Here is a 26,186-nt window from a genome sequence, read left to right on the forward strand (position 1 = left end):
GCTGCCAACTTTGGCACACATCTTCCTAATCTTGTCTCCTCCGATCTCTCTACAAACAGTATCACAATTTCACGTCCCCTTCCTCTTGACACGTTCTGTTTGGCTTTCATGGCAGCACACCACCAGTCCTTGTGTCTATTTGTCTCCCTCTTTCTTTCTGTGGAACTGAGGTTGGGACCCAGAGGCACTCTACCACTGAGCTATACCTCCGCCCCTCCCTTTCTCCCCCCAGTACTGGGGATGGAACTCAGGGGCATTCTACCTCTGAGCTACGCTCCTAGCCCTATCTTTTTATTCTTTATTTTGAAATAAGGTCTCACTTAAGTAGACTGTCTGCAAACCCTCAATCTTCCTGTCTCATCCTCTCAAATACTGGGATTGTAAGTGTGCGCCACCATGCCCATCTTAGCCCTTTTTATTCTTTGAGACAGAATCTCACTAAGATGCTGAGACTGGCTCCTGCCTCAGTCTAGGATGACAGGGGTATCTACTGGGCCCCACTGTTTTGCCTTCTCTGATGGCTCCCCTTCTCTCTATATGGTTCCTAGCGTTCATTAGGGCTTGTTCCTAGGCTACATGCTCTGTTCTTTGTACACTTTTTCCTTAGGGGGCTTTAAATATCCTCTATGTTCTGACGGTCTTTAATTTATACTTCCACTCTAGCACTTGCCTCTGAGCCATAGAATTCCGGGTTTAAAAGTCTATATTCACCTGGGCGTGGTGACAAATGCCTGTAATCCCAGTACTTGGGAGGCTGAGACAAGAGGATCACGAGGACAGCCTCAGTAAGTAGTGAGACTTATCAGCCTAGTGAGACCCTATTTAAAAAAAAAAAAAAAAAAGCCGGGTGTGGTGGCGCCCGCTTGTAATCCCCGCTTGTAATTCCCACACTTGGGAGGCGGAGACAGGAGGATTGCGTAGGTTCGAAGCCAGCCTTGCTGGCTTAAGAGGCCTTGTTTCCAAATAAAAATATAAAAAAATAGGTCTGGGCGTGTAGCTCAGAGGTAGAAGGGTTTCCAGGAACCCCAGTACCACCAAAAAAAAAAAAAAAAAAAAAAAAAAAAAAAAAAAAAAAAAGAAACTAGAAATAGGGCCGGGGTGTAGTTTAAAGGGAGAATGACTGAATTTAATCCTAAAAGTATAAAGTATAATCTTGGTCTTAAGATTTTGGGCGGGGGTTACTAGGGATTGAACCCAGGGGTACTGTACCTCGAGCTAAGCCCTAGCCCTTTTTATTTTGAAAAAGGGTCTTAATTAAGTTGCTGAGGCTGGCCTCAAACCTGCAATCCTCCTGTCTCAGCCTCCTGACTGTTGGGAATATAGGTGTGTGCCAATACACCTGGTTCTCTTTGGAGTCTCTACCTAGAAAAGCACGAAGGAGAGAAAGACTGGCTGCTGCGGCTTGCAAAGAGCAGAGGGTCTGCTCAGGGGCGCCTGTGCAAGTTTCTCTAATGCAATAAGCAGAGCATAAGCTCTGGAGTCAGTCAGGCTTGGAGCCTGATCTCAACGCTGGCATAAATTGTGTTTTCTGGCAAGTTATTTAAATACTCTATGGCCGTTTCCTTCTCTGTTGTAAAGACACCACAGATGAGGACTAAATGGCAATCATTTGTAGTAGACCTTCCTCAGTTCCTAATACACAACAGATACACCAATGGAGTGACCAGGAAGTAGAGCCCAACCTCTACCTTTCCAAAACTAAATGCTGTGGCTGGTAAGAGTATACTGCGTAAGAACATAGATAGAGTATAATGGTACACTATAAACTGGGTGTGGTGGCACATGCCTATAATCCCAGCACTTGGAATTGCAGGTTCAAGGCCAGCCTTAGCAAGTAGTGAGATTCTCATCAACCTAGTGAGACCTGGTTTCAAAATAAAAGTAAAATAGGGCTGGGGGTGTCGCTCAGAGGTAGAAGGCCCCTGGGTTCCATCCCCAGTACCGCAAAGCAAAACAAAATGAAAAAAGTACTATAAATGAAAATCTGATATGCAGCGGTAGCAGATGCTTTGTTTTTTAAAACTGCCATACACCTTTGCTACTGTCTTTTGACAGGCAAGGGCAAGAATTATCTTGGTCTCACAGGGTATTATAGAAGAATGGAAAAAATACTGGACTTGGAGCTTGAATACTGATTTGACTAATTATCCCTTTTGTGAATCTGCATAATTAATTTCATCTCTTATTGCGTATATAAGGGAAGACTCCTAGGCACAGTGATGGCTCTCATGGATATGTTCTATAAATCTTAATTTCAGAGATTTAAAAGCTAATGTGGAGTAGGGTGTGGTGGCACATGCTTGTAATCCCAGTACTTGGGGAAGCTGAGACAGGAGGATTGCAGGTTCGAGAACAGCTGCAGCAACTAATCTCAAGTATCAAGGGGGAGAAAAATGCTGAGTAAGGATGCAGATCAGTGGGAGAGTGTTTACCTACATGTTTGAGGCATTATTTTGGTGTTTGAATTTTTAAGGTACCATGGTTTTGAATTCTGAAGTGCTGAAAGAACTTGGTTCAGAAAGGGGATACAGCCTGCCTTAGTGCTTGTGTAAATGAAGAGTGGCAGCCACCCCTACGTATCTGGTGGCCTTTTTCTCTAGGCCTACCAGGAAAAATTCCTCTCAGTTGTTCTTTGAGAACTTAAATAGAGATATAAGTAAAAGCAAAAGAGTGATGCCTGCTTCTGTTGCATAAACCCTTTCCTCTGTCAAGAGTAAACAAGCTCTACTCTTATAACTGAGAGCATTATAGTCAGTCTCATTAGTTTGAATGACCAACTCAGAGTTAAAATAAACAAGATGGAATGGAAGACTATTTCTTCTCTCCTTAGTTGGGAGAAATTAGGGAAAACCAGAGCTAGCTTGCTTGCTTGCTTGCTTGCTTTCTTTTCTTTCTCTCTCTCTTTCTTTCCTTTCTTTCTTTCTTTCTTTCTCTTTCTTTCTTTCTTTCTTTCTTTCTTTCTTTCTTTCTTTCTTTCTTTCTTTCTTTCACGCTACTAGTCATGGAACCCTGGGACATTCTACCTCCAAGCTACACCCACAGCCTATTTTTCATTCTTTTATTTTTTAGTTTTTTTTTTTTTTTGTGGTACGAAGATGAAATCCAGGGGCTTTTTACCTCTGAGCTACACTCCCAGACCTATTTTATATTTTATTTGGAAACAGGGTCTCACTAAGTTGCTGAGAGCCTCACTAAGTAGCTGAGGCTGGCTTCAAACTACACAATCCTCCCGTCTCAGCCTCCCAGCGCTGGGATTACAAACATGTGCCACCACGCCCAGCTTATTCTTTAGTTTTGAAGCAGGGTCTCATTGAGTTGCAAAGGGCCTCACTAAGTAGTTGAGGCTGTCTGTGAACTGTGATCCTCCTGTCTCAGCCTCCCAAATGGTGGGATTACAAGCGTGCATCACCATGCTCCGCTGGGAAAATGGTTTCCATCAGCAGCCTCAACTCAGGCCTGGGAATCAGACCTTTTGCCATAAGATATGGTATGGGGAAAAAAATGGAAACAGGGAGAAAACTCTACTTGGGTTTAACCCTAAGGAACTATTAAACAACAGGGTCCTAAAAAATACTATCTGGGTTTGTACTTGAGCAGTTGAAACTAGAATTATGCTCATGTTTTTAGGCATTTTGTATAAGGCTGATTCCCATTTGGGCATGGCGACACACATTTGTAATCCCAGTACTTGGGAGGCTAAGACAGGAGGATCTGCAACTTAGTGAGACCCTGTTTCAAATAAATAGCGGCTAGGCGTGGTGGCGCACACTTATAATCCCCATACTTGGGAGGCTGAGACAGGAGGATCGTGTAGGTTCGAAGCCAGCCTCAGCTATTTAGTGAGACCCTGTTTCCAAATAAAATCTAAATAGGTCTGGGAGTATAGCCTGGAGGTAGAAAGCCTCTAGGTTCCACCCCCAGTACCACTAAAAAGAAAAAAAAAGTAAAAAATAGGAGTTGGGATATAGCTCAGAGGTAGAATGTCTCTGGGTTCAGCCCCAGTATTGCAAAAAAAAAAAAAAAAAAAAGGTTGATTCCCCACTGCCTCCCTCAAACCCTTAATGATGCAAAGAAATCCTTAATAAATCAGCACATACAGTAGGAATAGAGAATTCATCTAAGGATGAAAGTCAGAGACACGACTCTTAGAATGAAGCTGAATAACAGAATTATGAGCCAGGTGTGGTGGTGCACGCTTGTAATCCCAGCATTCAGGGGGCTGAGACAGAAGGATCACAGGTTCGCAGCCAGCCTCAGCTACTTAGTGGGTTTTTGTAACAGAATGTGACTATGGTCTCTGGCTCCCTTCAACAGTCACACTATCATGTTAAGTAGGAAAATACAATGCCATACAGAAACGAATCTTTAACCTTAAGACTCAGCCAGTTCTATTTCCCTCCTGACCTATTAAGCAGCCATCACAGTAACCTGGTGAGCACCAACAAAAAATTGAGAATGGTCACCTCCATTTCATACATCGGGGGCCCAAGGATGTCTTTCAGAGCATGGAAATCAATCAAAATGGGCATTTCAGGTGGCAGGGCCAAGTCAGTAGTGTCAGTAATAGATTCTGGTTTTGCGTCTTCTAAGATGTGCTCTCTGCAACCTAGGAGAGAGAAAAAATTTTTAGAAGTTCTAAGAGATCTGTAGGCTTGAAATTTTATTAATAGTAAATATCAAAAGAAGCACGGTGGACTTTAACAGTTCAGTCCCATTTATGCATATATTAGGGCACAAAAATTCACCTTGTGTATCAATGGAAAGGCGAAAGAAGAAATAGTCTTTCAAGAGCCCCCAGAGGGCAGTATTAGCAATTGCCTTGTTCATTCACTTTTACTTACTTTGTTGGCCTCCATCTTCTGTCTCAGCCTCCCAAGTGCTAGGATTATAGGCATGCGCCACCACACTGGGCCTACTTTTTAACCACTACCTCCTATATTATCAAGAACAATGTCTGGTACTATTTAACTAATGCTCTTTATTTTTTAAAATTTTTTATTTTTTGGTGGTACTGGGGATGGAACCCAGGGGCCTTCTACCCCCAGGCTACACTACCAGACCTACTTATATTTTTATTTGGAGACAGGGTCTCTTAAGCCAGCTGAGGCTGGCTTTGAACCTGCGCGATCCTCCTGTTTCATTCTCCCAAGCGCGGGGATTTCAAGCGTGTGCCACCACGCCCAGATCAGCTAATGTTCTTTAGAGAGAAAAGATACTGAAGGGTCAAGTGCAGTAGATTATATTGTATAATTCTCTTGAGATCAACACAACTCAGGGCTTATGACAAAACTTCAATTCCCTCTTCAGGGAGTTTGACCAGGTGTCCCACTTTCTTCTCCTTCTTTCCCTCCCTCCCTTTTTGGTACTGGAGACTGAACTCAGGGCTGCTTTACCAGTGGGTTATAGCCCTCAGACCTTTTCATTTACTTTGAAACAGGTCTTCCTAAGTTGCTGAGGCTGGCCTCAAACTTGTGTTCCTACTGTCTCTGCCTCCTAAATATTGGGATGACAGGTGTATGCCATGACACCTGGCCAGGTGTCCCATTTCCTAATGGGAATGATAGAGCCCATATAAGTATCACCTATTCTGTAAGCACACAGCTCAACTCTAAGGTTATCATTTGCCAATAAGTAAATATAATTGGCAGTGCTGTGGTTGGAGAGTGTGAAACCTGGCTTGAAATCCCTGTAATAATACACTATTTCTCCTTCACAACACTGAGACCTTTGTGTTGTTAAAGTATTAGTGTACTTTGGTTTGGGCTTAGTCATTCTTTTAAGCTTACTTATCAGACTACTTTATAATTTCAAGTTTTTTTTTTGTTGTTGTTGTTTATTTGGTACTGGGGATAGAACCTACCTCTGGGCTATATCCCCAGACCTATTTTATTTTTTAATTTGGAAATAGGGTCTGCTAAGTTGCTGAGGACTTCACTAAGTTGCTGAAGCTGACCCCGAACCTGCATCCTCCTGTCTCAGCTCCCAAGTACTGAGATTATAGGCATGTACACCATGTTTGGCTTTATAATTTCAGTTTGAAAAAAGAAAAACGTTACATAATCTGTGGTCAGAAACCTAAAGAGAAGCTGGGCATGGTGGCGCATGCATGCTTGTATTCAGGAGGCTGAGACTGGAGGATCGTGGTTCGTGGAGAGCCTCAGCTGCTTAGTGAGGCCCTCTGCAATTTAGCGAGACCCTGTTTCAAAAAATAAAGAATACAAAATAAATAGGGCAGGGGGTATAGCTTGGAGGTTAAATGCCCCTGGGTTCCATCCCCAGACACACACACACACACACACACACACACACACACACAGAGAAACCTAGAGAGTACAGGTTTTATATTTTATTTTTTGCAGTACTGGGGTTGGAACCCAGAGGCATTCTACCTCCATGCTACACTCCCAGGCCTATTTTTATTCCTTATTTTAAAACAGGGTCTCAATGAATTGCAAAGGGCCTCATTAAGTAGCTGAGGCTGTCCACGAACCACGATCCTCCTGTCTCAGCCTCCTGAATGGTGGGATTATAAGAGTATGCCACACGCCTGGCAGAGTAAAGGTTTTAAAAATGTAGGAAATGTTCGGTTCTATTCTACCTCATTGCTAGCCTTTTTTTTTTTTTTTAAATTTGCCATAATTCTTCTTATACTATCTCATAAAGTATTTTGTTAAAAAAATTTTTTGAGCCAGGTGTGGTGGCACATGCTTGTAATCCCAGGGCTTGGGAGGCTGAGACAGGAGGATCGCACAGGTTCAAAGCCAGCCTCAGCTACTTGGTGAGGCTCTCAGCAACTTAGTGAGACCCTGTTTCCAAATGAAAAAGAAAATAGGTCTGGGAGTATAGCCCGGAGGTAGAAAGCCCCTGGGTTCCACCTCTAGTACCACACAAAATAAAATTTCTTTTGTCACCTTCTTCACATATACTTTCTTTTTTTGCAAGTAATAACTATATGTGTTAGTAAACAATGTATAATATTATAGTTACCTAACATTGTATATATCTATGTACTATTTTAGTTTTACTGTTCTTTTTCCTTTTTTTTTTGGTGGTACTTGGGGTGAAACCCAGAGGCTTTCTACCTCCAGGCTATGCTCCCAGACCTGTTTTTTTTTTTTTTTTGTATTTTATTTGGAAACAGGGTCTCACTAAGTGAGAGCCTCACTCCGTAGCTGAGGCTGGCTTTGAACCTGTGCGATCCTCCTGTCTCAGCCTCCCAAGCACAGGGATTACAAGCGTGCGCCACCACGCCCAGCCCTTTTTTTTTTTTTTTGGTGGAAATGGGGATTGAACCCAGGGGCATTCTACCTCCAAGCTACATCCCCAGCCCTATTTTTTATTCTTTATTTTGAAACAGGGTCTCACTGAGTTGCAAGAGGGCCTTATTAAGTAGCTGAGGCTGGTCACGAACCCAGATCCTCTTGTCTCAGCCTCCCAAGTACTGGGATTACAAGCATGTGCCACCATGCCTGGCTCTTTCTTTTTAAAAAATTTTCTTTCTCATGAAGTTAAAAGAATTTTTTTCACTAACTCTTTTCTTTCCAAAAGTGATTACTGAATATGTCTAACAGCAGCAAGCCGTGTTTTAGACTCAATGCTTTTGGACACCCCGGGTTATCACAGGTGATCCCAGTATGGCCTTGAAGTTCGTGACGCTCTCTCCTGACCTACGGTTTCAGGCTCCTTTTCACAAGTGAATCAGGAGAGGCATAGGAAAACCATCCAACTGAACGGATTATGTTATGAAAAGCATTAAACCTCTCATTCCCTATCTCTGCAGGGCGGTTGTGAGAATTATTTTCTCTTTATTTCCTAAATCTAACCAGAAAGAAAGACCTGGGGTTTAGGTTAAAATGAGAATTTTTAGATGTAACTGGAAACAAGTAATAGGAAACTTTTCAATTATCCTCCTTCATTAAAAATAGCTAACAAAGTTTTTAGGTCTCCAAAAAAGAACATTAACACACCTCTTAAAGACTTTCAGCTTTTGCTAAAGAATCATTCTTCTGTTTGTGGTTGTATCAGGTTTTTTCTCTTGCAGGCCCACCTGATGGAGGGTTCATACAGCTGCTCTTACCACTACCGCAGCACAGAAATGTCCACTCTCTATTAACGACCCAAACTATAGGCTTTCTTTATCACTCTAAATATGCTATTTCAACTCTTGGAAAATATGGGCTGTATTAACAGAAATAAAACTTCTAACAACCTTCATTAAAATAGCGTAGTGGCACCTGCTGAAAGTCCCAGCACTTGGGAAGCGAGGCAGGAGGATTGCAGGGTCAGGACGGCCTCAGAAACTTAGTAAGACCATTTCCAGCCTTCAAGATGGCTCCCAAGCCGGGCGTGGTGGCACACACAGGAGGATAATAGGTTCAAGAGAGATTCTCAGCAACCTAGACAGACCTTGTTTCAAAGCAAAAAATAAAAAGGGTATAGTTCTGAGGTAGAATGCTCCTGGATTCAAGCCCCAGTACCACACATAAGAAAATTAAAAACGATGGCTCCCTAACAGCCAATCCCTATCTCCTGGAAGTCACACTGGTGTAGAGTCAAGTCCCCTCTCACGCTATACCAGGGTTGGTCTGTGTGACCTAAAAATATGCTAACAGTGATGGTTGTTAAAGACCGCAGACTCTGCAGCTCTCTGTCTTCTCTCATACACCACTCCCTCTGGGAGAACCCCAGCTGCCATGTCCTTAGGGAGAGGCCCATGTGGGAAGAAACAGGGGACTGCTGCCAGCAGTCAGCAAGAACCGAGGTCGGCTAATAACCGTGTAAGCGGGTCTGGAGGCAGAGTCGTTCCGAGGTGAGCCTTCCGCTGGCTGCCTGCCTGGCTGTCGCCTCGGGAGAAGACTTGAGCCAGAACTACTCAGTGACGCTGCTCCTGGGTTCCTGACCCACAGAAACTGAGAGAGGACCTATGCCCGATCAATGCTTTAATTTGCCAAATTTGAGGGCAATCTTTCATACTGCAAGAGATAACTAATATAAAATCTAGATGATAAAGAGGCAGATCTGCAATAAGAAGGCTGATCCAACAGACAAAGAAATTTAGCCAACAGTTATACTTCCTAAAAATATTATATACAGTACTATTAATTAATATAAGACATGCATTCATGGCAAGAGACAAAAATATGAAAGTTTCAGATCTGGAGACTAGTAAAAGAAGAAAAAAATCCTGAAAGGATCAAAAACCCCCTTACAAGGACAGTTTCCAGTTCAGTTAGGAGGCCACACAAAAGAACTAGCATAAAGCTTGCTTCACGCTTGAGAGGCCACAGCTAAGAACCCCGAAAGAAGTTCAGTGCGGGACTGATTCTCCCCTACGAGGGGCTCCGAGGGACAGACAGCGCATGGGACAGGAAACGAAGAAGCAAGAGGAACAGAGGCACCAGCGCCCCCCAGCCCGGCGGGCAGGACGCCTCCTTCCACCTACCACGTTCCTGCTATCAGTGGTCAACTGGAGAATTAAAGTGAATGAATGAAAGGAACGTCTGTTGTTAAAATTCAAATATTTCATTTTAATGCATTTATTTGTGTGTGTGGTACTGGGTGGCGATAGAACCCAGGGGCATTCTACCTCCAAGTTACACCCCCAACCCTGTTCTTTAATTTTTATTTTGAAACAGGGTCTTGCTACATTGATGAGAGTCTCACTACTTTTTGAGGTTGTCCTCAAGCCGGGCGTGGTGGCGCAGGCTTGTAATCCCCGCGCTTGGGAGGCTGAGACAGGAGGATCACACAGGTTCGAAGCCAGCCTCAGCTACTTGGTGAGGCTCTCAGCAACTTAGTGAGACCCTGTTTCCAAATGAAAAAGAAAATAGGTCTGGGAGTATAGCCTGCAGGTAGAAAGCCTCTGGGTTCCACCCCCAGTACCACCAAAAAAAAAAAAAAAAATCACTGAGGTGGTCCTCAAACTTGTGACCCTCCAGTCTCAGCCTCCCAAGTACTGGGATTACAGGTGTGTGTCACCACACACAGCTTATTTTGATGCATTTTAAACTGTAAAGTTGTTTGGAAAGAATGTATCAAGGAATTAAAGACACAGTATTCACCTTCCTCCACTACGTCAGGTTGACCTCATTGTCCTACCTAATGGAAACAGGAACCAACACCTGTCAAAATGCAACTTGGGCCAAAACGAGACCCAGTCTGAACTACCCAAACTGCCACAGGGTGAGGCAGATTTGTGGCCTCGCCAGCCCAGTGTTCTGTGGTAGCAGAGGCCCAGGGAGTGTCAATCACAAGAGGTCAGGCCTGTCTTCACTGACATCAACTCTTGGTGTTTATGATTCATCCCACCCTCTGACTGGCCCTTTATTCAATTTATAGCTTTTATTTTTCTATGGACTGGAAAATAGGTAGCATATAATTAAAGTTGAACTAGATATTTTAGAGTAGTTAATCAGATGATAAGTGGTGGCCTAAAGCTACAAAACAAAGGCTGTATTTTTCTCTCTCTTCCTCCTTTTTTTGATGCTGGGATAAGCATATGCTCTACTACTGAGCTATATCCCTAGCCCTAGCTATATTTCTTTACAGTTAAGAATGGTCAGAATATGTGTTATGATTTAGTCAAAAGTAACTCTGAAGCCAGGCATGGAAGTACATGCCTATAATCCAGTACTTGGGAGGCTGAAGCAGGAGGATCGCCTCAGCAATTTAATCACACCCTCAGCAACTTAGTGAGACCTTGTTTTATTTATTTATTTATTTATTTTTTGGTGGTACTGGGGGTGGAACCCAGAGGCTTTCTACCTCTGGGCTATACTCCCAGACCCATTTTTTATATTTTATTTGGAAACAGGGTCTCACTGAGTTGCCGAGAGCCTCACTAAGTAGCTGAGGCTGGCTTCGAACCTGTGTGATCCTCCTGTCTCAGCCTCCCAAGCGTGGGGATTACAAGCGTGCGCCACCACGCCCGGCTTGAGACCTTGTTTTAAAATAAAAAAATAAGCCGGGCGTGGTGGCGCATGCTTGTAATCCCTGCGCTTGGGAGGCAGAGACAGGAGGATCGCACAGGTTCAAAGCCAGCCACGGGCGCTGGCTTAGGAGACCCTGTTTCCAAATAAAAATGTAAAAATAGGTGTGGGAGTGTAGCCCAGAGGTAGAAGGGCTTCCAGGAAACCCAGTACCACCAAAAACAAAAACAAAAACAAAACATAAAAAGTAAGGCTGGGGATGTAGCTTGGAGGTACAATGCCTCTAGGTTCAATCCTTGATACCACAAAAATAAATAAATTTAAAAAAGGTAAACCATGATTAGTACATCCAAAAAATAAGAGAAAAGATGGATTAAAGATCCAAAGAGAATTTCCGAATGCACTGAAATCTATGTATGAAGAATCAACTGGCATAGAAAACTTTAAAAAGGAAAATTTCTGAAATGCCGAAGACAACAATAATGAAGTAGAATATAAGACAATAACAAATATACAAACTGAATTAGAAAAGTTCAAGAAAATATTAGAACAGAGGATAAGGAACAAATAGTTCAAAGTCTCAGAGTCCCAGAGGAGGAAAAAAAAAAAAAAGGAAGAAAATTTGTGTAAAACGCTGAAAGAGTTAGTTTAGCCCACAAATTCAAATGGTGAGCAGGCGGAATGCAGTGGCTCACACCTATAATCCCAGTACTGAGGAGACTGAAAGAGGAAGACTGCCCGTTCCAGACCAGTCTCAGCAACTATGTGAGTCTTTGTTTCAAAACTAAAAGTAAAAAAGGGCTGGGCTTCAGTTGTAGCTGGAAGATAGAATGCTTCTGGGTTCCATCCTTAGGACCAAACAAACAAACAAACAAAAAAACCAAAATAAAACCAAAAAACACCACATTAAATAAGCACAAAACCACACCTTGACACATGACTGTCTGATGCGTCTGTTAACAGAGTTCAACAGCAGAGGCAAAATATTTACTAGAGAACACTGATAAGAGATTTATGAATCAAATCAGCAGGGTCAAAATAGACTAATTATTAATGATAACACCTAACCAAAAAATCTCAGCAGATATTAATTGCACATTTGTGGTATATGAGTAATTGAACAAATGGACATTTGCCCAAGTGCAGAGAAACAGGTTTGTGTAAAACTGAAAACAAAGAATATTTGTGTTGGCTAAAGGCAAGCAAAAAGCAGACTACAGAGCCGGGCGTGGTGGCGCACGCTTGTAATCCCCGCGCTTGGGAGGCTGAGACAGGAGGATCGCACAGGTTCGAAGCCAGCCTCAGCAACTTAGTGAGCCCCTGTTTCCAAATAAAATATAAAATAGGTCTGGGCATATAGCCTGGAGGTAGGTAGAAAGCCTCTGGTTTCCACCCCAGTACCATAAAAAACAAAACAAACAATAAAAAAGCAAAAAAAAAAACAAAAAAAAACCCAAAATACAAAACAAAAAGCAGACTACAACTTTGGTCACGTGTTTTTATTCCTCAACCCAACTAACACCTCAAAAAGAAAGAGTAATTCATAATAAACTAATAACATGCAGAAAGACACAGGCCCATATTTTATTGGGAAGTGACTGAACCCATACATATTCCTCTTCTAACTCTGATCAGCTGCACCTCTCATCTGCCATCTGAACTCCCAGTGGTTACTTGGTCTGTTTAACTGTTAGTGAAGATCCCACAGAAACAAAGACAGCTCTTCACAGGACTGGAGCCAGAAGGTTTGGGTGATACACTGGAGGTATCTGCTTGTTTTGAAGCTTGTGGCCTGAAATTACTTTTCTTCTTGGCAGTAACTCTAAGTCTGGCATTATTTTAACATGGAAAATAACCTTCACATTGTATTACTTGAAATTTTTAAAGCAACTGTGTTCTTTTATACTTGTATTTTAAAAAAATACATTTTTTTTTTTTTTTTTGGCAGGTTTGGGGATGGAACCCAGGGGCATTTGACCTCCGAGCTACACCCCCTGCCCTGTTTTTTATTCTTTATTATTATTTTTTTGAAATAGGGTCTCACTAAGTTGCTGAGGGTCTCTGTGATCCTCCAGTCTCAGCCTCCCAAATACTGGGATTACAAGCGTGTGCCACCATGCCCGGGTATTAATATATTTCTTAATGAGAAACTTTAAGTTACTGAGCTCCATTTGAATTTTCTGGCACAAAAACTTAATGTAGACTCTTTTGTAGAAATTTTTCTGATGGCTTGGTTGGTGTCATAAACACCATTGCAGATTCCTTATAATTATTCTACTAAAATCTGGAGCACTTCAGTAACTTCAGTAACTCAAGGGGTATTTTACAATATTAGAACCAACCTGAAGTCATATCTATACTTTCAATAAGGGCTACAACAAAATTCATTCTCAAGAGACAAAATATTGTCAGGCATGGTGGCGCACACTTGTAATCCCAGCATTCAGGAGGCTGAGACCCGAAGATTGTGGACAGCCTCAGCTACCTAGCAAGGCCCTTCACAACTCAGTGAGACCCTGTTTCAAAAAATAAAAATAATAAAAAACAGGGCTGGGGGTGTATCTTGGAGGTACAATACCCCTGGGTTCCATCCCCAGTACTGCCAAAAAAAAAAAAAAAAAAAAAGAGACAAAATATTATCTTGATTATTTATTCATCTGGATAACACAGGTAATCTGTTTAACTATGTTATCATTTAGAAGATGTTCAGTAATTAAAAAATAAAAAAAAGGAGCCGGGCCTGGTGGCTCACGCTTGTAATCCCTGAGCTTGGGAGGCTGAGACAGGAGGATCGCACAGGTTCAAAGCCAGCCTCAGCTACTTAGTGAAGCTCTCAGCAACTTAGTGAGACCCTGTTTCCAAATAAAGTATAAAATAGATCTGGGAGGTAGAAAGCCCCTGAGTTCTGCCTCCAGTACCACCAATAAATAAATAAACAAAATAAAATAAATAAAAAAGGAGCAAATAAGTGTTACCATAAAAACTACACTCACACACAACTCAAAAGATGTTTGAACAAGTTATTGAATACTTGTGAGTTATTGAGTTATTTTTATATTTATTTCTTTATTTTGGTATGGGGAATGAATCCATGGACAAATTTACCTCTGAGCTACACCCCTTTTGTTTTTGTCAGGCTAGGGATGGAACCCAGAGGCATTCCATCTCTGAGCTATACCCCAGCCTTACTTTTTATTCTTTATTTTGAAACAGGGTCTCACTAAGTTGCGGAGGGCCTAAGTAGCTAAGGCTGGAGATGAACCTGTGATCCTCCAAGTCTCAGCCTCCCAAGTACTGGGGTAACAAGTGTGTGCCAACATGCCCAGCCATGTCAGTGCATTAGTGTATTTCTAATAGTATTTGTGCTTATCTTTACTGCTTAAAAGTAACTCACACTAGATATGGTTGGTGGTGCACACCTGTGAGCCCAGTACTTGGGAGGCTGAGACAGGAGAATCAGGTTCTAGGACAGTCTCAGCAACTTAGCAAGACCATTAAAAAAAAAAAAATAGGGATGGGGGTGTAGCTCAGAAATGGAATGCCACTAGGCTCACTCCCCAGTACAAAAACAAAACCCACAAATGGATGTATGAATAATAAATGGTAAGCAGAGAATTATAACTATGGAAACTTTTCCTTGACATCAAATCCCTCTGAATGTATTATAAATTCTAACTTATTCTGACTTACCTAGGTAAATCATCTTCTATCTTTCTATTACATCATAGTCAAGAACAAAAAAGACAAAGGCTTAAATGCCTGAGGCCTTTTAAGAATAAACAAGGGCAATTCACATGCGCTTAGATCAGGGCCTGCATCTAGAGGGAGTGGAGGGAGCATGCCTCATTCCCTACTCCCTGCTCCGGAGCCTGCCGCGCCAGTGGACTCCGCTCCTGACAGGCACTCCCTCTCCTAGGACCGCTGGAAAAATTCTGTTTCTACAAATAGCAGCCTGAACATGTGTTATCTTTACAGTTCTTCTCTAGATCCTATTAAATGACAGGTAAGCAGTTAAAAAGTACAAGAACAAGAAAACACAGAAGACAACTGATAAGACATGCTAGCAAAATTTTAGGAAGCGAAACCTTAGTATCTGTGGGGTAGGAATGTGAGATCAACAATAGTGAGTTGACTGGGGCTAAGAAAACCTACAAAGTACAGGGATTTGAGGTCTCCTTCAAGGTAATGAACAAAGGCGGTTGATGTGATGGACCAAATGCATTCGGCTCATGGTTCTGGAGACTGAGGAGCCCAAGTGGGAGGGGCTGCACCTGGGGAAGGCCTCGTGCACCGCGCCAGGGCAGAGGGGATCCCATGGCGAGAGCCCATGGGAAAGAGAAAGGGAGCCAAATTCATCTTTTTAACAGGAACCTACTACTGAGATGACTGACCTATTTCCCCCAAGAAAATGGCATTAATCCAAAGAGCTCACCTCTTACTACTGTAGCAATGGAGATTAAGTTTATAACATAGCAGCTTTGGGGAATACAGTCAAACTGTAACAGAGATTACAGTGTTAAAGCTTTAAAGTCTGTATTAAAAACAACTAGAAGCCAGGTGCAACGGTGTATGCTGGTAACCCCAGCAACTTGGGAGGCTGAGGCAGGAGGATTTTAAGCTCTAAGTCCACCCTGGTAACTCAGTGAGATCCTGTATCAAAATAAATATAAAAGCCAGGAGTGGTGGTGCACACCTGTAATCCCAGTACTTGGGGAGGCTGACACAGGAAGAATGCAGATTTGAGGACAGCCTCAGCAATGCAGCAAGACTCTTGGCTACCTAGTGAGATCCTGTTTCAGAACAAAACATAAAATGGGCTGAGCATGTAGCTTAGAGGTAGAATGCCCCTGAGTTTAATCTCCAGTACCATAAGAAGAAAGGAAGAAAGAAAGAAAGAAAGAAAGAAAAGAAGGAAGGAAGGAAGGGAGCAAGGAAGGAAGGGCTGAGGTTGTAGCTCACTGGTAAGGTACTCCTGGGTTTGACACTGAGAACCTCCTTCCCCCACAATAATTAAGAGTTCAATATCCCCATAATGAGAAAGCTATCCTCCAATTTACCAAAAAATAGTTGGTGTACTCTCTAGAGAAAATGAACCAGTGGAGTTGTAGGCAAAGTGGAACAGTGAGTGAAGAAGCATCGCAGAGAAACTTGAGGACTGTGTGAACATCTACTCTTTTTTTTTTAAATTTTTAATTTTTTTGGTGGTACTGGGGTTCCTGGAAGTCCTTCTACCTCCGGGCTACGCTCCCAGACCCATTTTTATATTTTTTTAAATTTGGAAACAGGGTCTCTTAAGCCAGCGTGGCTGGCTTCAAACCTGCGCGATCCTCCTGTCTCTGCCTCCCAAGTACGGAGATTACAAGCGTGCGCCACCACGTCCGGCGAACACCTACTCTTTGATGCCAGCGCTGTGAAGTGTCCTGAGCTCAGCAAATAAGAGAAAAAAAGAAGCAAGCTATTTAACTGCATTTGCTCCACCATGTCTGCCACAAGTTATGGTTCTTACATCACATTCCTCTAACTCCTGTTTGGAAAGAGGGCTTTGGAAATGGTAGAGCATTTAATAAATCTCTTTACTATGAAAAAAATTTCTAGTTCCCTCCTACTTACATTTGTTAAAGCAAATTTTGGCAAATCCATAACAGAATGGTGTGATAAACTGAAATCCCTTCCAATTCTGGGGCATGAAATTAAACCATTTTAACTTCAACAAAGGAAATGTCTATTTGATTATTTTCCAGTAATTCCTTATGTCACCACTTCCACAATTATATTTATATTACATTTAATTGTATGCTTCTAAACAAAAAATATATAAAAAATAATTACACACGAAACTCTTCCAGAGTACAAAGATCTACCCTTTGTAGTATTTGGAAAGCTTATACATTTTGATGTTGTAACTTTTTTTTTTTTGGTACTGGGGATTGAACTCAGGGTACCTCCAAACTACATCCCCAGCCTATTTTTTGTTTTGAAAAAAGTCTCACTAGGTTGCTTAGTCTCGCTGTTGCTGAGACTGGACTTAAACCTGAAATCCTCCCATCTCAGCCTCCCAAGTACTAGGATTACAGGAGCATGTCATCACACTTGGCTTGAGTAAAAAAAAAAAATTTTTTTCTTTGTAGTGCTGGGAACTGAACACAGGGGCTTTAACCTCCAATTTACACCCCCAGACCTATTTTATTGTTATTTTAGAACAGGGTCTTACTTGGTTGATGAGAATCTCACTACTTGCTGAGTCTGTCCTCAAACCTGAGATCCTCTTGTCTCACCTCTCAAGTACCAGGATTACAGGTGTGGGCCATTATGTTTGGCTTGGCAACAACTTTTTATGTTATAAATTACCAAGGGACTTAACCACTGTCCAGGTCAGTAAGAAATAAGAGAACACCAAAACCCATATGTAAAGTGTACCATCATTTTCAAATCTGCAGAAATCCTTAAACAGCATTATTTGTTTAAACTCTGTACTATTTATAAATGAGACTCCTCTTGATAAACTACATCAAACCTCAGGTATCTACTTACTGGATGTACTGACCACTGGAGTCATAAGCACCACTGCTCCAGTGACTATTCAACACCACCCCTGCATACCCAGCTCAATTGTGCCCTTCATTCTGCCAGGCCTGGGAGCAGCACAGACCTTCTTCGGTCACATCAGAGCGGTCCAGCTTGGCTTCCTTATGCTGCCCTTCTGCGACCTTCACAGCGACGGCTCGGCAAATGGCCCCAAACTTTCTATCCAGAGAACGAACCCCTGCTTCTCTGGTATATCTGTCATCAAAGAAACATAGTTTACTTTTGGCTAAACATCATCCATAAAAATAGAAGTAATGTGACCAACCTTACTAAAGAAATAATGTACATTTAAAAGTTTACTACTTTCTTGAGTACTAACTTCTCCATACTTAAAACATCTCATTATAGTATTGTTTCTTAAATATTCATATTATTTTTGACCATGACTATTTCTTTCATATAAGTCATGTGAACTTTTACCCCATACCTAGCAAGAACTTGTTTCCAAATTAAAAGTAAAATAGGCCTGGGGGTGTAGCTTGAAGGTAGAATGCCACTAGGGTTCAATCCCCAGTATCAAATGAATGAATGAATGAATGAATAAATAAATAAATAAATGCTGTAAGACAAAAGCTGTTGCCTAAAAACTCTAAAATAAAACTAACTTTTTTTGGGGGGAGTGATGCTGGGGATTGAACCAAAGGGCAGTCTACCCCTGATCTACACCCCCAGCTCTATTTTTTTTTAAATTTAGAAACAGGGTCTCACTAAATTGCTGACAGCCTTGCCGTTGCTGAGGCTGGCTTCAAATCTACAATTCTCCTGTCTCAGTCTCCCAAGTACTGGAATTATACTACACGTGGCCCATAAAACTCAAGCAAAGGGATAGAAGGGCATAAAGTCCATTATACAACTGCATATAATTTCACATAAGAATTTTAAAGAATATAAAAATATTATTTCATATCAGAAACCCAATAGTCATCTTGAAAATAAAACCAACATAAGAAAACCATTGCAGGTGTGGTGGCGCATGCTTGTAATCCCAGTACTTGGGAGGCTGGGACAGAGGATTGCATTTTCACGGCCAGCCCTGGCTACTTAGTGAGGCCCTCTGCAACTTAGTGACAGCCTGTTTTCAAAACCAAGGGTGTAGGTCAGAGGTAGAGTGCCTCTGGGTTCAACTCCTAGTGCCACACAAACACAAAAAAAGAGTTGGTTGATGTAGGGCTTAGGATACAGATCAATGGCAGAGCACTTGCCTAGCACGTGCAAGGCCCTGGGCTTGATCCCCAGCACTGAAAAAAAAAAAAAGGTCGATGTTTCTCATAGCTTAAACATAAAGATGCTACTGATATGTTGATTTTCAGAGGACATAAAATTAATGTATTTGATACTAATTAAAGTGAAAAAATAATTTACTGCGATGGTAGCTGAAACAACAAATTATATATAACTGCAAAGTTTAACATTTTAGTTTTAAGAAATTAAACTCTATGAGCCAGGCATGGTAGTGCACACTTGTAATCCCAGTACTTGGGAGGCCGAGACAGGGACTGTGGTTTGCAGCCAGCCTCAGTTGCTTAGTAAGACCCTCTGCAATTTAGTAAGACTCTGTTTCAAAACAAAGAAAAGGAGCCTGGGGACTGTTTCAAAATAAAAAGTAGCAGCCAGGCATGGTGGCACATGCTTGTAATTCCAGCATTTGGGAGGCTGAGACAGGAGGATCACAGTTCACAGACAGTCTCAGCTACTTAGTGAGGCCTTTTGCAACTCAGTGAGACCCTGTTTCAAAAAATAAATAATAAAAAATAGGTCTGGAAGTGTTGCTTGGAGGCAGAATGCCCCCGAGTTCCATCCCCCCTCCAAAAATAAAAAAAAATTAAAAAAATAGGGTTTGGTGTATAGCCCAGAGGTAGAATACCCATGGGTTCAATCCCCAGTACTGCAAACAAAAAAAGAAAGAAAGAAAGAAAGAAAGAAAGAAAGAAAGAAGGAAAGAAAGAAAGACTGATTAAACTCTAGGGAGGATCACAGGTTCGAGATCAGACTCAGCAACTAATGAGGCCCTGTTTCCAAATAAGAAATAAAAAATTGGGCTGGGGGTGTAGCTTGGAAGTAGAAGGCCTCTGAGTTCAATCCCCAATACCACAAAAAACAAAAACAAATAACAACAACAACAACAACAACAGACTGGGATAAGCCAAATGAAAAATTCAATGAAAAAGGTAACGAAATAATCTCAAAAAAGCTAAGTATCTAGAGAGACAGCTATGAAATGATACAGAGTAAGAAAAGCATGGCCTTCTTCTGCTATGAGCTGTTTAGGCTTTATCTGAAATACTGTTTCATTCTGAGTGTTTCACTGTAAAAGGCACACTGATGTATATACAGGAATCATTCAGAAAAAAACTAAACACAAAGGCGAAAAGTCTTGAGCCAGGTCATGAAGATCAGTGAAGATGACAGGAATGTTTAGTTTGAAGAAGAGAGTATTTATGGGGTTTAGATCTGACGATCTGACAGAATATCTTTTTTATTTCAGAAGGGATGAACAAGGAAGGAATTATGTTTAGATTCCAGATGTTCCTATAAAGCAAAAGTAGAAAATACAGTAAAATGAATATAAAAAATGATTATGAAAATTACAGTGCCCGCTATGAGGTAGTTAGTAGTAAGCATCTTAAGATGGGAAGATCCAGCAGGCTAGCTACATGAAGAGCTAAGTAAGACTAGCCAATTAAGGGTCGATGGCTAAGAGATCCATAAGATAAAAAACCTGAAAACTGATGTAGGTCTAGTAACTCACTAAATACCCAAAACTCGCCAGGAACAGCATATACCTGTGCTGTTAAAAAATGTATATATAAATAAAACTATTAGAGAAATTTTTTAATGTTCACAGTTTTAAAGATTTGATGCTTTGAGCCAGCTATGGTTACACATGCCTGTAATCTCAGTACTTGGAAGGTTGGCACAGGAGGACCGCAGGCCTGAGGACAGCCTTGGCAACTTAGCAAGATTCTGTTTATTTTATTTATCTTATTTTATTTTATGGTACTGGGGATTGCAACCAGGGTCATTCTGACTCCTGAGTCATACCCCAACCCTATGTTTAATAACTTTTTATTGGAGCATTGTATTCATACATCATATTGGGGTAAAAAACTTGTGTGGACATACATGTACACATCACTGATTTAACCCCTACCCAATTCCCACCCCATTCCCTCCCCGTCCGTCCTTCCGTCCTTCCCTTGCTTGGCTTAGTGGTTGACTTCGATATGTTTAAGTACATTGTGTGTTTTAGAGATTTTCCTCTTCCCCCCTTCTTTCTCCTCCTTTAAGTTGCCTTGTTTGCTCCTGTATAGGATTTCCTTTTTTATCTAGAGTTCCTCCTATGACCCATTTCTCCCTACCTCTCACATATATGGGAAAGCATCTGCTTTCTTATTTTTTGTGACTGACTAATCTCACTTAGCATAATGTCCTCCAATTCCATCCAACCCTATTTTTAAAAATTTATTATTATTATTTTGAAACAAAGTCTCATTAAGACTGGCTGTAAACCTGTGATTCTTCTGTCTCAGTCTTCCAGGTAATTGGATTACAAGTGTGCACCACCACACCAGGCTTGATACTCTATTTCTTTTCTTTTTTTGTGTGTGGTACTAGGGATGGAACCCAGTGGGGGTTTCTACCTCCAAGCTATACCTCAGACCTATTTTATTTTTATTTAGAAATAGGATCTAAGTTGCTGAAGCTGGCTTTGAACCTGTGATCCTTCTGTCAAGACTGTATTTCAAAATAAAAAACAAGCCGGGCATGGTGGCATATCCCCAGCATTTGGGAGGCTGAGACAGGAGGACCATGGTTCACAGACAACCTCAGCTACTTAGGCCCTCTGCAACTCAAAGAATGAAAAATAGGGCTGGGGTGTAGGGTGCAGCTTGGAAGTAGACAGAGCCTGGGTTCCATCCCTAGGACTGCAAAAAAAAAAAAAAAAAAAAAAAAAGGCTGGGGGTATAGCTCAGGGGTGGAACACTCCCTTGAGTTCAATCCCCCCAAATTCTGATATTTTGAGCTGGCAAATATATATAAATAAAATAGTTCTCCAGGCAATACCTTGAAAATAATTACACTTCAGAATATTCAGATTCAGATAAGCTATATATTCCTCTCTATCACTTCTATTTTACAGAGAGAAAAGCTATAAAAAAAAGGTAAGTGCCTTGTTGAAAGTTAGACAAAGATATCAGAGGTGTTATCTGGAACAATAATTTTTCTGGAAGACTTTGGCAAGTCACCTTATTTCTTCTGGCATTACCCACATGTAGATCACACAACACGTTGAGAAAAGGAGTTCCTAGGTCATACGTAGTCTTACTGTTCTGTATCTGAATTTAAATAGATTCATATGAGGCTGCCATTGACCAGAAGACAGTTGATGAGGCAAACTAAGAAATAGAGAGATACTTCACATCTCTTAAAAAACAGCAGTTACCAGAAAAGGGCGGCCTAAGGAGGGCTTGTACAGCCTGATTTAACTTGTGGGATGATGCAACGGGTCTGTAATACTGAGCCAGGAAAACTAAGCGGCTACAGTAGATACAAATGCTCAACACATTAGATTTTTCCATTCAAACACACAACCTATAAATTAGACTAAATAATACTCTACTCAGATAATTTATGTGGTACTTGCCACAGGCTTACGCCCTTGGTAGCACATTTGGGAAAGCTCCTTCTTCTATGGCTCCAGTTTTAATTCAGAGGACTGAAACTCCAAGGATTTTAAAAAATAACTCAGAGAAGAAAAAAAATCTGTAAAACCTAAATCAGATGTCTGAATGTAGCCACTTGTCTCTTAAGCAAATTCAACAACTTTCAAGATCCTTAACATTAAAAAGTTACCTCAGGCGGGCGTGGTGGCGCACACTTGTAATCCCCGTGCTTGGGAGGCTGAGACAGGAGGATTGCGCAGGTTTGAAGCAGCCTCAGCTGGCTTAACAGACCTGTTTCCAAATAAAATGTAAAAATAGGTCTGGGAGTATAGCCCAGAGATAGAAGGCCCCTGGGTTCCATTCCCAGTACCACCAAAAAAAAAAAAAAAAAAAAAAAAAAAAGTTATCTCAGAGCCAGGTATGGTGGTGCATACTTGTAATCCCAGAACTCGGGAGGCTGAGACTGGAGGATCATGGTTCGCAGACAGTCTCAGATACTTAGTGAGGCTCTCTGCAACTTAGTGAGACCCTTTTTCAAAATAAAAAATAGGGTACGGGGTGTAGCTTAAAGGAATGCCCCTGGGTTCCATCTCCAGAACCCCTTCCCCCCAAAAAAATTACCTCAGGAGCCAGGCATGGTGGTACACGCTTGTAATCCCAGTACTCAGGAGGCTGAGACAGGAGGATTGCAGGTTTGCAGCCACCCTTAGCTACTCAGTAAAGCCCTCTGCAACTTAGTGAGACCATATTTCAAAATAAAGAATAAAAAACAGGGCTAGAAGTGTATTTTGAAGGTAGAATGCCCCTGGGTTCAATCCCCAGTACTACAAAGAAAGAAAAAAAAAAAAGTACCATCCCAGATTTTCCACACATTTGGTTCTTAATTATCAAACTAATCCTTTAAATAACTATTGTGGCAAAGTAGAAATTCTGACTTGAAGGCCCTTACCAATGAGGATATTCTAATTTTTTTTTTTTTTTGCAGTAAAATGGATGCTACAGATGCCATTAGAAAACCAAGCTTGAAGATGGCTATGGAGAAAAGCGGGGCTTATGAGTCCCGCTAACAACCAATCTCTATTACCACAAAAATCAGCACCTTTTATAGTCAGAAAACACCATCAGCAGAAAAACAAAAAAATGTAATTACAAGGGACAGAGAAAAAGAGGGCTGGAAAAACGAGACACCAGAAAGAAACCAGACTGCAGTGCTGCGGCTGGAGCTGTGGTGCGAAGCGGTGGGCGCCATCTTCCCTTGCAGCACCAGGCCCCAGAGAGGAGGGGGACTCAGAACGGAGCTCAGAGCCAGAGAGGAGATACGCCAGCCTAATGGTCGAGGACACGGCAGCAGCGCCTTACTACCGATGGCAGCGGTGAGTTCACCGAATGGCACCAGACCAACGCACTCAACAGTCCACCAGGCTCCAGAGAGGAGCGGCGGACAGAGAGCTGAGGTGAGCCACTGCGGATCAGCCGGGAAGAATTCGGCAGATTTGTCGGTGCACGGAGCATCTAAAGTTCCCAAGGGCTGGGCTCAGCACACCCTGCAGGGGCTCAAAGCAGAGCTCAAAACCAGAGAAGACATACGGCAGCCTCACGGTTGAGGGCGTGGCAGCGGCACCATATTGCCACCGGCGGCAGTAGCAGCGAATTCACCGAGTCCACTATAGCTCCATCTGCGCACTCAACAACAGTGAGTCAAATTGTGGCCCCTAGAGGAGAAATCCCAGAACTTTACTCCCAGGGACTTGACCTAGCGGGGGAGTGGTGGTGGCAGAGATATCACACCATATAAGAACGCCCAACCTGGCACCCCCATGGTTGAAAGCAGCCTTGATTGACTCCCAGGGTCTGAGACTCTGCGATACAACCCAGTAAAGGAGTAGTGGGGACCGAGATACCCCACAGACTCGAGATCCAGAGCACCATAAGTGAAGTTGTAGTGAACCAGAGAAGAACCCAGAGAAGGCACAAACTTCCGAAATCATGGGAAAGAGGAATAACAATGGAGCAATGAATGCCCACAACCCCACAACATCAGAACCTGATAAAACAGAAATTCAGAGATTTCTAGAAGATCAAATCAGGAAAATAACTGTAGAAATAATAGAGCTGCTTAGAAAAGAATTCAGAGAGAGCCAAAAAGAGATAAAGGATGCAATTAATAAAGTAAAGACCTCAATTCAAAGTACAAACAACCGATTAGACCACATGGAGAACAGAATCTCGCTCTTAGAAGATGATAATTCAAAAAATGAACGCATAGTTTCTAATTTAGGAAAAAAAAATCCGACAGCAGGAATCTGACATTGAAGAAATATGGGCCCATTTTAAGAGAGCTAACCTAAGAATAATTGGAATAGAGGAGGGAAAAGAAGGTGAAACCAAAGGGATCAACAATCTCTTCAAGGAAGTAATAGCAGAAAATTTTCCAAATATAGAGCAAGAGATCGATACACAGGTCCAGGAAACTTATAGAACTCCCTTTAGACAGGATCGGAGAAGAGGATCCCCATGCCACATCATTGTCAAAATGACCAATGTGGAAGCCAAGCAGAGAATCTTAAAGGCAACAAAAACCAAGGGCCAAGTGACATTCAGAGGCAAACCAATTAGAATCACTCCAGACTTCCCAAACCAAGTCATGAGAGCCAGAAGGGCTTGGAGTAGCATATTCCAAACTCTGAAAGAAAACAACTTCCAGCCAAACATTTCCTACCCAGCAAAACTTTCTATCATATTAGATGGAGAAATAAAAAGCTTCCATGCAAACAGAAACTGAAGAAATTTATGTCCTCAAAACCAGAGCTAGAGAAAATACTCAAAGAGATTAACTACAAAGAAGAAATAGGTAACACACACCAGAATCAGAGAAACAAGATTTTCCATCCAACAGACAACTAAGATTGGTTATCTTTGGAGATTCGTTATTTATGTTAGTCTTTTACCTATTTCTAAACTGTATTGTTTGCTTTTATTGTTGCTAATTTTTAGGATTTCTAGTTGGAATATTAATATACCTTCAGATATAGCATTTGGAAATATTTTATCCCATTCTATTAGTAACTGTTAACTCTGTTTACATTGTCTTTGGATATACAATATTTTTTTTTATTTTTTAGGGAGTTTGTATACTCTTCTGTTGCCTGTGCCATTGAAATCATATCCAAGAAATCACTGCCAATTTCAATGTTGTGAGGTTTTATGACCCAGATTTTCTCCTAAAAGTTTATAGTCTTAAGATTTATATTTAGGTCTTTTATCTATTTTGAGTTAATATTTGTATATGGTGTTAGGTAAGGGTCCAATTTTATTCTTTTTCATGTAATTATTATTTTTCAACAATATTTAGTTAAAAGATTAGTATTTCCTCCACCAAATGTTCGTGGAAACCTTGTCAAAAATAACTTGACAATATATGGAAGAATTTATCTCTAGGCTTTTATTTAACTCCAATGGTTTATATATCTGCCTTTAGAATAGTACTACACTGTTTCAATTATTGTAGCTTTATATGGTTTGAAATCAGAAAATATATATCTTCTAGCTTTGTTCTTTTTCGAGATCATTTTGGGTATCTAGAGTCCATATTCCATATTAGGATAGATTTTTTTCTGAAAAATAAATAAATAAATGTATGATAGTTTCACCTAAAAAGAAAAAAGAAAAAAATATTCTCTGGTAAGAAAGAAAGCAAAAAGAAATATTGAAATGTTATCTTTAAGACATCAAAAGCTTGGTATTAGACAAATGAAACTGTTATGTGAGATTATCATTTTTAATTTTGGATAAATTGCTATAATACTAGATGTCAACCACTAAGCCAAGCATGGGAAGGAGGGATGGGGAGGGAATGGAGTGGGGAACGGGTAGGGGCTAACTGGGTGATGTGTGCATGTATGTCTACAAAAGTATTTTTCATCCCATTATTATGTATGAATACAATGCACCAATAAAAATAAATAAATTAATTAATTAAAAAGAAAAGAAAACCAAGCTCTTCAGACTC

The 26,186-nt window shown here is 41.2% G+C and overlaps 1 protein-coding gene across 1 annotated transcript in view; it reads right to left on the reverse strand.

The window, feature by feature from the left end:
* The window catches only part of LONP2 (lon peptidase 2, peroxisomal), a gene marked incomplete at both ends in the record, with an annotated part of 106,389 nt that overhangs the window by 19,833 nt on the left and 60,370 nt on the right, over positions 1–26,186 (reverse strand). Inside the window, 2 exon segments of the mRNA XM_080704656.1 lie at positions 4,464–4,606; positions 17,578–17,708. Of these exon segments, the coding sequence (XP_080560782.1) occupies positions 4,464–4,606; positions 17,578–17,708 (274 nt within the window).

This window comes from Muscardinus avellanarius (genome assembly GCF_963383645.1).
Source record: "Muscardinus avellanarius genome assembly, chromosome: 10".
Lineage (NCBI taxonomy): Eukaryota > Metazoa > Chordata > Mammalia > Rodentia > Gliridae > Muscardinus > Muscardinus avellanarius.